At 35.9% G+C, this 12,517-nt stretch overlaps 2 protein-coding genes across 2 annotated transcripts; one reads left to right on the top strand and one right to left on the bottom strand.

The window, feature by feature from the left end:
- Positions 1-2,327: 2,327 nt before the first annotated feature.
- On the bottom strand, positions 2,328-4,299 carry LOC113774669 (GDP-fucose transporter 1). The gene has a single exon (XM_027319267.1). It carries the CDS (start codon positions 3,544-3,546, stop codon positions 2,512-2,514), a length of 1,035 nt encoding a protein of 344 aa, XP_027175068.1. The 5' UTR covers positions 3,547-4,299; the 3' UTR covers positions 2,328-2,511.
- A 3,253-nt stretch (positions 4,300-7,552) lies between these two features.
- On the top strand, positions 7,553-11,827 carry LOC113773485 (pentatricopeptide repeat-containing protein At1g31430). Its single transcript, XM_027318131.1, has 2 exons — positions 7,553-9,915; positions 10,791-11,827. Exon 1 carries the CDS (start codon positions 7,553-7,555, stop codon positions 9,428-9,430), a length of 1,878 nt encoding a protein of 625 aa, XP_027173932.1. The 3' UTR covers positions 9,431-9,915; positions 10,791-11,827.
- The last annotated feature ends 690 nt before the right edge of the window (positions 11,828-12,517 follow it).

Genomic DNA, 12,517 nt, shown 5'->3' with positions numbered 1-12,517 from the left:
TGAGAATTATTTCTTCTTCAAATTCTGCTGAGGCAGGAATGCAAATTTTGATTTGATGCCTGGTGACATTAAGGGTCTGTTTGGTTGGAAGTAAAATGTTTTCCTTAGGAAAATATTTTCCGTGGAAGTAATTTTCCATGAAAATCATTTCCCTTTCATCATTTTCAGGTGTTTGGTTAGCTTATTGAAAATAATTTTTTACTTCATTTTTCTGGTGTTTGTTTAACTTTTGAAATATTTTCACTTTTATCTCTATCTTTACTTTCTACACATTATAACTATATACTTCTTCCCATGCAAAATGAGAAAATTTATCTCATTGTTTAACTTTAAAAAATCTTGGAGAAATGTATATATGAATAAAAAATATCTCCTTAAGCAATAAACAAATTGCTGGCCATTTAGTGTCAAATATCAATCACATGCAATGCTTATTGTGACATATATCTTGCACTCTCACTACTGAAAGTTTCTTTAGAAAAGAATGTCCCTATTATACATAATTAATTACTAGCATAGAATGAGCAGGATGAGATTTTTCTTTTATTTTGAATATACTAGGGGGAGGGTTGGGTTGGGTTGGGTAGTACGGGGGAGGGAGTGTAAGGAAGAGGTTTTGGATTCGAGTCCTCCTGTTTACACTAAAAAAAAAAAAAGAACATACTACAAGATATTTTCAGTAAGTTTGGAACATACTACAGGCGGGATGCATGCATTTCGGAAAACAACTTCAGTAAGTTTGAAAGGGAAGTTGTTTTCCATAAGATGAGTGAAAATATTTTACATAGGAAAATGTTTTCAATAACTTTTGTGCAACCAAACACGGGAAATTAGGAAAATATTTTCCTGGAAAACATTTTCACCCGAAACAAACGGATCCTAAGTGCAGAGCAGTTTCCACAATTTTGTCGTCCTTTAGCTGGACGTTGCCGTTAAAAATCTTTCTCTACAGAAAACGCAAGTCACCACCCTAAATAAATATTCAGAAGTTGGAATATTCGCGTCTAAACATAAGCTTGCCGGCACCTATCTATATCAACAGAATAGAGGGTATTTTAGACTTCGAAGCACACAATCATACCCTCCCTGGAAGAACAATAAAGTTATGACTCGCCAGTTCTCATAGCAACAGTCATCCATGCAGTTGAATCACTGCGCAGCAGATTCCAGCATGGCAAAAGCTTAAACTCACGATATCTGAAATTCCGGGGGACATTATGCCACGGGACAAGAAGATTTATGCCGTAAGGCATGATTATCGACACGGCTATAAACATATCACACACTGGAATAACCTAAAAACCAAAACCATTTTTGGAACTGCGACCAAGGATAGGAAGAAAGTGAGAGATGCAGAAAGAGCGAGAAGCAGGGAAAGCAAAGAGTCTGTACTTTTCTCTGAAGAGTAAGATAAACACGGAAGAAAGTGATTGTCCGTCCATTCATTCCCTACATTTTTTTCCAAGCAAAGAACCGAAAAACTTCAAAATCCTTCTCTATTGGTAAGTCATAGATTTTGGTACCAAGTTGCTATAACCAGGTTGTCTATTTCAAGACAAGGATGCAAATGACTACAGTAAAAATGTTCGAGACCATCAACTGTTATTAAAAGATCGAAAGCACGTTGAAAGGTGCATAGTTGATACAGTTACTGATTGAGCAGAACAGGAGAACAGAAGTGGCCAGTATCTGAAGGTATTTGATGCTTCAGAAAAGAGGCCAATCTTAATGGTCTAGAGGGGGGGAAAAAGGAGAAATGTGAATTTCAAGGTCTTGAACATAATGTACCAAGAGATCATGAGCTAAAAGGTTGTATCGCAACATATGATATGATAGTATTCCAGATGTTTTATTCCAAATCAAGTTTACAGATAGCCAAACAGTGTATATCAAGATAAGCAAAGCACATAGCACCACTATGAGTGGAACAAAGATAGTATATCCAATCATTGAATATCAAAAATAGACCCTAAAATCAAAACCTGCTTACCTTCTCTGTGAAGAGCCACAAAAGAGACTTCATAAAGTAATGTGTAAGAGATAAACCGCATGTACGGTAATTACAAGGTTACAGCTACCAAGGCCTGCTTACAGCAATTGAACAGGGTAATGTTGAAACAGAAAAACATGTACTAGAAGATTAGCCTAATAGAAGTTTTTCGGCACAACAAATGCGCTTCCTTAAAGCAAAGTCTGAGAAAAGGAAACACAATGGCCGAATTCGGCAATATGAGCTTTCCAATATCGAATATATACTCCGGTCACCAGATGAACCACAACAAAATACATGATAGTTCAAAATTGCAATATTCACCAGAAAATCAAGATAGTGATAATATAATTGATCATTGTTAAACCAAATTAACAAGAAAAATTAGAATGATTCTCAAAAATGATAATACCATTCAGTACATGAGAATATTCAAGTCAAAAGAATATGCATCAAAGTCCATACTAAATTCCACTTTCAGCAACATACAATGCTGCAAAATACCTTATACACCAGAAAATTTACTGGATACCCTTTTCTACATCATCTGCACTACGATCATCTTCACTTTGTTTACGTTCCGAATACATAGAGGCTCCAGATTCCCTTTGAACTGGGGCATTGCTAACTCCGGTAACAGATTGCTGATAAAGGACACCACCAGCAATAGTCAGTAGCAAGCAGACCAAACCAAATGGGCTAGCATGCTTATCCCAGATCAACACATTAATAGCCACAGTCAGAAACTTATTCACCACACCAGTCACAGTAAATGCGGTAGCAGATATTGCCTTCCTGGCTGCAAAGCCAAAGAAACTAATAAGCATTCCAAACACACAAGACAACGATACAGCCAGAAACGCAACAGGCTCAAAGAGATTTCCCCTGTTCACTCCCAAAGCCGTGAATACTTCAACATACTCTCCAGTAATGATCCAAAATAGAGGAGCCATCATCAAGGACAACAAATTGTTGTACAACACAAAACCCCACGTATTCAATCCAAGATTAGTCACCATGTGTTTAATATAAACCATCTCAGTCGTAATAGTCACCATATATGCAAATGCCCACGAATAAGCAGTTATCGTAAAACCATAATCAGTAACAACATACCCAATGGCGGCACCCAGAATAATCACCAACGATAAAAAGGTCAACTTTGATGGACATGGTTGCCTCCTAAATGCAGTATCGGCAATAGCCACCAAAAGGGGTGTGCAAGATCTAAAGACTATGAAAGTATCCACATTGGCGTGTCGCAAAAGATTGGTATTTGTGAAGATTGCCAGGTAGAAAACAGTAGCTGCAGGCAAGAATTTCTTGGCAATGTCCCATGTGAATGGATCATGGTGCAAGAATCCCAATTTCCCTAAGACCCAAACGCCCAGAGCTGAAGTTAAGTACTGCAATGCAGTGAGGAGACCCGGGTAGTTGAATTTAGTTATGGCAAACTTGTTTATGACAGCAAGTAAACTAGAGCATAATGCATAGCCCACCACAAGACTGCTAGTAGCATAAGCTTGCTTGGATGAATCAAATCGAATCGAAGCCATTTTCTTCAAATCAAGAAGGGTTTTCAGAATTTTCGCTTCCCCTTCCTTCTCTACAAAGATCAAGCAAGATTGGCAAGTATCACCAAGATCAGGGACCTTGATGCAAAGATTTGATCTTGAAAATACTGGAAATTGAGCTAAATATAAGCTTCAAGGCGTACATTTGGGAGCGGGAACATATTGACTCAAATTTTTTTCGATCTAAGAAACTTGGATAAACAAGATGCCCAAAAAAAAATCACAATTATTAGTTAGTTCTCCCTATCTGAGATGAATTTCGAGGGGAAAGAGAACAGAAAAATAACCGCTAAATACCGGTGGGATTTCAGTTTCACTAAAAACAATTATTAATTTCAACTAATGTGCAGAAAGAAAATGGATTCAAGACCGAGAAAAGTTTTAAAAAGGAACAAATTTAAATGGAATTAAAGTAAACTTTGGGTCTGAACTAAAAGATCAAATCATATGATCTGGCGAATAGCAATAAGCAAAACAGAGCATATGAAGATAAAGTGGTTGGGTGGGTGAAAAAAACATAAAAGAGACAGAGAGAGCCCTAATGAGAATCCAATTTGCACTGCCGACACAGATAATTGTCGTTGATTAATTTAAGGATGGAGGTAAAATCCCAGGAGGAGGGTTTAAATGCAAAACCTTTTATCACGTGAATGATCTGAGAGAGATTCAGAGAAAAGTACGGAGTAACTTCAATGAATGGACAGAGGAGAGAGAGAGGGAGCAATCAAGATTGGGCAGGGCTGGGGTTAGAGTACCGAGGCCATGGCTTTTGAGGTGTACTGTAGACTAAGGTTTGTGAAGTCAATACTCAAGTTTCTTGCAATTTGACAAAAAGGGCTGGGGTTAGAGTTAAGAACGTTGTCGTTTTCCACGTTTGCATAAGCTCAATGGCCATTTCTCTTTGCGCAGCAGGTTAGGTTCGAACCCACCTGCTTTGAAAAAAAATATACCTGCTTTTAGGCTTTCTTTTTAGGTTTTTACACAGTTTCTTTAATTTCTCCCTCCCCTCTTTAGGCTCTAAAGCCTCTAATCCATTACACAATCTCTTTATGCTCTTGACCCCCTCTTTAGCCTATAATCTTTTGTACAGTGTCTTTAAACTCCTCCTTTAGACTTTAACACAACTCCCCTTTTGGGCTCTCTCTCCTCTCTTTAGGCTCTAACCATACCTCTTTAGGCTATTCCTCCCTTCTTTAGACTCTAACACCCTACACAGGATTTTTAGATTCTTCATTTTCTCTTTAGACTCTAATTCCTTGCATAATCTTTTTAGTCTCCCATTACCCTTTTTAGACTCTCTTTCCGTGTAAAATATGATAGATTAAATTATACAACCTTTTTAGACTTTCCTTTCTCTCTTTAGGATCTCTCTGCATGTTGATATGATAGATTAAGTTATAAAAATATGTCGTTGTCCGTTTTTAGGTTTTAACTCCTTACACAGCCTCTTTAAAACTCTCACTCCTCTCTTTAGACTCTCTCTCCTTGTAAAATATGATAAATTATATTATAAAAATGTTATCATTGTCCCTCTTTAGACTCTAACCCCTTATACAGCTTCTTTAGACTTTCTCTCCCTTCTTTAGATTCTCTCTCCCTGTAGAATATGATAAATTAAGTTATAAAAATATTATTGTTGCAGCAAAAAATAAATTACACTAACCAATCGTCATCTTTCCAGTCAAATTTTGACAATAAAAGGTCATAAACCCATCACATGAATAGTTTTTGAAAAGTAAATTTGGCAACTCAGTTGATGATGATCCAATTTCTCATTTAATCTATCGTTTTCTTTCCTATTTCTCATTTAATACTTTGCATATTCGATGAGTCGTGATTGATTTATGTACACAACCATAGTTTAACAATGAAATGTGTAAAAAAACTTGATATTTGTTTATTATATAAAAAAAAAAATTCTCTATCATCTATACACATAATATTGTTGATCTAATTCATTATGTGCATTTGATAAAAAAATGTTATTTGCACTCTATTTTTTATTATTTATATTCTCACTATTTGTTTTATCATATAATCTAATAAATAAAAGGAATAATTTCAGAAACCTCTCATGAGGTTTTCAACTATGTCATTGGCCTCATTCCAGATTTTCAAAATTATACTAACCCCAGTTAAGATTAATTATTTGATAATATTTAAATCCAATCAATAATTAAAAAATGATATTAGAAGAGAAAAGATGATATGATTCCATCAAACCTCTCATCTACTTTAATTAATTTAATACCAACCCACACATTAATGAAAAACACTAAAATTTGATGTTTATCATTAGGGATCAAATTACATATAATATCAAAAAATAATGTATCGTTTTATATTTTCACCTAATGTAAGATCTAAATTAATCTTTTCAATTACATACCCACTGTCAAACATGGTCAATAACAAATAATCAAAAAATTTGCAACCAAAATATTATAGAGAACAAACTTTAACATCATAAATATTCTTGTCAACATATTAAAATTAGTCACTAAGATTTTTATAATATTAAAATTCGCTCTTTTTAATATTTTTGTTACAGATTTTTTTGATTATTTATTGTTGATCATGTTTGATAACAAGTTTGTAACTGAAAAGAGCAATTTGAATCTTACATCAAATGAAATATATAGAATGATATACTATTTCTGATGCCATATACGATTTAATTTATAATGATAAACAACAAATTATAGTATTTTCTTTAATTTTTAGATTGATATTAAAATAATTAAATAATTTAGTAGATGAGGGGCAATGATGAAATCATATTATCTTCTTTCTTCTAATATCATTTTTTATTATTAGTTGAACCTAAATGTTACAAAATAATAAATTTCAAGGAAGGTTAGTGTAATTTTCAGAACATGGAAGGAGGCAAATGAAATAATAAAAATCTCAGGGAAGGTTTCTGAAATTATCCCTAAATAAAATCTATATGAATAAAATGATAGTAGAAGTGTGATTAATAAAAATGGAAGTGCAAATAACATTTCCTTTCATAAAATGTTAGTGGACATCTATCATTTAGTATTTATATTTCTTTTTGACCTTTCGATGATAGAAAAATGATATTAGTTGCATATGTACATTGAAGACATTAACATAATTAAATTATATACTTCCAAATTAAGTTGTTATGGATTGGTTTATATTCCTTACACTTTTGGCCTCCTTTTATTAATAAAAAATTCATATTTTTATAAAATAAAACAGTACTCTATTTAATTAAATGAGCGCTTATTTGAATTATAAATACACTCGATAAATTATTAATTTATCAATTAATTAATAGATTTTGTAAGGTTCAAAGATTATTAATTTATGAGGTTTCATTAGTACTTCTATGAGTTTGTTGAATAAATATAATTTAAACGTGTGAATGATACTATTTAGATTGAATAGGGGTGTTTTTTAAAAATTTTGTTGTAGCAGAGTTTTTAGATTATATTTTGGGATATTTTCAGAAAATATTTTGGGATATTTAAGAGTAGAAGAGTTTCTAGAATATATTTTGAGATATTTTTTAAAATTTTAAAAAAATTTAAACTAATTTTTAGATTACCTTTTAGAGTACTTTTTAAAATTTTTTATTGTATTTAAAAAATTAGTTTTTGAAAAACACTCCATAGAAACAGAACCAAATCTCTTAAAACACTCCCACCATGTTGCAAAAAAATCTCGACTGTCAATTGTCACTGACAAATACTCAAACATTTCCCAGCCAAGTCTCTTAAAATAGTTATCAGAAAAAGAAAGAAATGCAAGCAAAAATGTGTACCATTCTTCTATTGTTTTGAAAAAATGAAGGCGCTCAAACTTCAACCAAGATTTTCTTAATCAATTAAATTTGAGGCCAAATTTGACGTGGCCTTGAAGACGCAAAAGGCCTTTATTCCTCGCTGATGAAAGCAATAAGGAAGTTTGAGGCAAATAGCAAATACAAATACCGGGGGAGCGAGACGGCCGTCCGTCGCCCATGAAACCTATTTCCCGCCAATTTGTTTCGCACTTGTCAACTGCCCCCTCTTCACGAACAACAATCCTCACCAAGAAATCATCCGTATACCTCCTCAAGACTTGCAAATCCATGACCCACCTGATGCAAATCCAAGCGCAAGTCTTGATATTAGGCCTCCACCAAAACTTAGACATTATCCACAAGCTTGTGGCCTTCACTGCTGACCCTTTTCTAGGAAACCTCGGCTATGCACAAAGAATCTTTGACCACGTTGAAACCCCGAGTCTATTTATCTACAATGTGATGATCAAAGCACACACGAAAGCTGGAAATTTCAGAAAAGCCCTTTGTTTGTTTGATCAGCTAAGAAAGCACGGTTTGTGGCCTGATAATTACACTTATCCCTTTGTTTTTAAGGCCATTGGAGAGTTGAAATCTGTAAGAGAAGGTGAAAAGATTCATGGCTTTGTGTTGAAAAGTGGGGATGGATTTGATTGCTATGTTTGTAACTCAATCATGGATTGTTATGGCGTGGAAGGTTCTGTGGACAGTTTGAGAAAGGTGTTTGACGAAATGCGTCAGAGAGACTTGGTCTCGTGGAATGTCTTAATATCTGGGTTTGTTAGGTGCCATAAATTCGAGGATGCCATTGGGGTATATACGAGGATGAGGCAAGAAGCAAATCTTAAACCTGATGAGGCTACGGTTGTGAGTACTTTATCTGCTTGTACTGCACTGAGAAATTTGGAACTTGGGCGAGAAATACATGACTATGTGAGCAATGAACTTGAATTGACTGTTATAATTGGAAATGCCTTGTTGGATATGTATTCCAAGTGTGGATGCTTGAATATAGCTAGGCAAATTTTTGATACCATACCAAACAGGAATGTCATATGTTGGACAAGTATGGTTTCAGGTTATATCAGTAATGGTAAGCTCGATGATGCCAGAGAATTGTTTGATAGAAGTCCAGTTCGCGATCTTGTTCTTTGGACAGCTATGATCAATGGGTATGTACAGTTTAATCGTGTCGATGATGCACTCGCCTTGTTTAGGGAGATGCAAATGGAAAGGATAATACCAGATAAATTCACATTGGTTACTTTACTTACTGGATGTGCTCAGTTGGGTGCCATGGAACAAGGGGAATGGCTTCATGCTTGCATTGAGGAAAACAGGATATCAATAGATGCTGTTGTCGGCACTGCTTTGATAGAGATGTATGCAAAGTGTGGATTTATTGAAAAATCCCTGGCAATTTTCAACACGTTGAAGGAGAAAGACACGGCATCCTGGACTGCTCTTATTTGTGCTCTAGCCATGAACGGTGAGTCCTGCAAGGCGCTGGAACTGTTCTCAGGAATGAAACAAGCTGGAATTAAACCTGATGATATCACTTTCATTGGAGTTTTAAGTGCTTGCAGTCATGGTGGACTAGTAGAGGAAGGCCGCCAACATTTTGATTCCATGAAAAATGTCTATCACATTGAACCAAAGTTAGAGCATTATGGGTGCTTGATAGATCTTTTTGGTCGCGCTGGACTATTAGGGGAAGCTCAAGACATGATAGCAAATATACCCAATAAAGATAACAAAATTGTAGTACCCCTTTATGGTGCTTTGCTCAGCGCTTGCAGAACCTATGGTGATGTCGATATGGGTGAACGCATTGCTAACATTTTGATACAAATTCAATGTAGTGATTCTAGTACTCATTCTCTTCTGGCCAACATTTATGCGTCAGCCAACAGGTGGGAAGATGTCAAAAAGGTCAGAAGGGAAATGAGCACCCTTGGATTTAAGAAGTCCCCTGGATGCAGTTCAATTGAAGTTGATAGCAATATACATGAGTTGATTGCTGGCCATTTGCAGCACTGGAATGAAATAGACTAAGTTCACTTTGTCTAGCATGGCTAGCCCAGTATTGCACATAGAAGAGACAAAAGCCGAATAAGGCAACAAAATGAAGGCATGTGCTTTTGTGATGGATCAGGAATCAGTGATTTCACCACTCTAGTAGTTCAGATTTCTAAGCCTTGATCTTCTGGAACTTCTTCAGAGCTTTTGAAGTTCTTTAGTATGACAATGATCATACATTTAAGTGCTGGAAACATAAAAAATGTAAACTTCACATCTTTGATAAGAGGTTCTCAAACTATTGGTTTTACTTAAATCAGTTTAATGAGGGCTGAGGAATAATTAACACAAGCAAAGCCAGTATCAGATGAAGACAACAATCCTTGCCAGTATCAGCTTCTTGTTTTGTTCTTTGACAAGAAAGGTACTCAAGGGAATTGCATCAACGAAAGTGGGGGTCTTCAAACACAAGCATATCACAAATCATGCAGGTCTAGAGGGAGTGGGCAGCACAAGATCAGGTAAGTAATAGCCATACTAGCTCTACACATAGTTACTGGAGTCGCAAGTTTTAAGTGAATCAGAAAATTATTGTTGTTAGAGAGTAGGGATCTCTGAGGTTCCTACTATTAGGTTAACAATGGTGCTTAATATATCTAGACTTTGATAGAAGATTGCTGATGTGTGGAGAGATTTCTCGAATCATTGGCCAAACAAAAGAAACTTTTCACATATAAGTAAGCCTTTGTGCCAGCCGGATTTATGTGAACTGTGAAGTTACCTTAAAATGAAAATCAAGAATGCAATTGTTAATCTGCCTAGATATTTAAGCCTTATTACTATGAATTACTAAGCTGTCATTGAGGAAATTGTCTTCTCGTAATTCGTCCGGCTCAACTACTAAACACAACTCAAACGTATCAGAAAGTCGTGTATGTAATTTTTTCTTTGGAGAGTGACATGAACTATCACCATGGCTAAGTTGCTGTTCTTACTCATAACAGAGACCATTCAATATGATTGCTGTCATTACTAGCTGCCAATCAAGCAATTTTCTTTCCTATACCAGAAAGAACTAAACTGCCCACTTAAACAAGAAAAACCGCAATAGAATTTTGCTTACGAGCTAATAAAATGGATTGCACCATAAATACATGCTTAATGAAGTTAGCGTTTTCTTCAGAGTAGTCCCCATATAATAATATTAGCAGATTGAAGGCCTAAGCTGTTATGTGAGCCTGAATTCGAGCACAACTGACAAAGCATTGGTGTTATTTGAAATCATTTAGTCTTTTTTAATCATTACAACCTTCACTGGCTTCTTGCTGGTTTGCTTGACTGTCCAAGTGATATGAATTTGTTGATATATATTTCTACTTTGGGTGCATTCGTGCAGCTGGCCCCTGATCATTACCAACATCATCAATTTCCAGGAATCCTGCCAGAGCACAGTTTTAAACCGCCTAACATTGTCTTCATCTCCTTCCAGACATTCTGCTGGAGCATGATTCTTTGGTATGCTCTCATCAAATCCATTTGGATGGCCTTCTTGTACTTCGGGCAAGTAGTTGGAAAAATGGATGGTTTCTGGGTTGAAGAGTGCGACTGGGAAAGAAACGGGAAGTGGGATTGCATGGATGAGGATGCCATAAAAGCTTGTATAAGCGAGTTCTAATAAGCACTGGTATACCGAATTTGGCACAGGGCTAGCTCGTGGAAATTTGTGGAGTGGTACCTGATGGATGTGAATACCCAACTCGGGTTGTATGTGGCACCAAATAGCTTTGCCAGATCAGGAAACTGCACTCCAGATCGGATATTCATATGACAAGTCAGCAAGCACATTGGCTGGCAAGTAAATAGTTCACCATCATGGATGGGCAAAAAGGCGAATTGTCAGTCCAGAATCAGTCAAAAGAGTTTGAAAGTTTTTGTGCATGGTGGTGACTGGTGACAGCTAAACGTAGATGATGCCATTTTTACGTGAAGAATGTAGCCAAGCTACATGTTCAGAAAGGATAAGGATCTTATTATGGCTTGTTTTTCCTTTATTAAAGAGCAAAGAAACGGAAGCAACACCTGGCTGACATTCGCCAGGGGGGTTTTATGCTGATCACCCACATCCAGTTTTACACGAGATATGTTCAAGTGAATCATGCATGTAAACATGTAGATTACAACTCACCAATCAGCAAAAGCACGGGCCTGCAAGTACTCTGCCAAGTCATTGAATGAGTATTACCAGATATTACCTGTTTTGAGTTGTAGTACCGGTCCTGTTGGATCATTATTGGATATCGCTATGACACGACACAATGGAAGACTGACTTCCAATTATCCATAGGTTAAATCTGCCCCCGTCACTTATCAGCAAGGTATCTAGCTGCGTCATCCATTTAATTTGGGCAAAATTGTTATGACTTTCTTAACCAATATGATATCATTATTTTCTTGCGTATTCATTTTAGTTAAGGAAAACTGTTCTCTTTGCAATTAATATTTGTCTCTATGGGAGAGGAGGTGAAATTACGGCTCTGTTTGGGAGACGGGTTTTTTGGCCGATTTTTAATAGATAAATTTTGTAGCAACTTTAACTATAATAACCCTCTAAAATATCCCCAAGAGTTTTAAAATACATGCTACAAAAACACACAAAATTTTTTCCTTTCTTTCCTTTTTTTTCTTCCTCCTCCTCCCTTACCTCAACCCATCACTGCCAACTGACACCCTCCTTCCCTTGTTTTTTTCTGTTCTCTCCTCCTCCTCCTCCTCCTCCTCCTCCCCTCTTTCTCTTTTATAAGTCCCGCGACCCCAAAGAGAGCCCATTCAGTTGTGCTTTGTCGTTTGAAAAGAAATTTAAAACACGTCAGTTGCAAAATTTCTTCATGCTGATGGTAGTATTATACTGTCACAAATAAATTATGTAATATTGTGACTTTATTTAAATTATCACTCTGACTGACTGGAAGCCTAAAAAACTCTGGTCGGTCAAAGTCCAAAAATACGTAAACAGCACTGCAACCCACGTAACGTTAGCAGTACAATTAAACAAACCAAAAAGAGCAGCAGAACCAGAAAATATAAAAATCCGGCAAAAGGAAGTTAATAGATTTCGCTATTAGG

This window comes from Coffea eugenioides, chromosome 6 (assembly GCF_003713205.1).
Source record: "Coffea eugenioides isolate CCC68of chromosome 6, Ceug_1.0, whole genome shotgun sequence".
In the NCBI taxonomy this organism is placed as follows: domain Eukaryota; kingdom Viridiplantae; phylum Streptophyta; class Magnoliopsida; order Gentianales; family Rubiaceae; genus Coffea; species Coffea eugenioides.
This window is presented reverse-complemented; position numbering and strand designations above follow the sequence as displayed.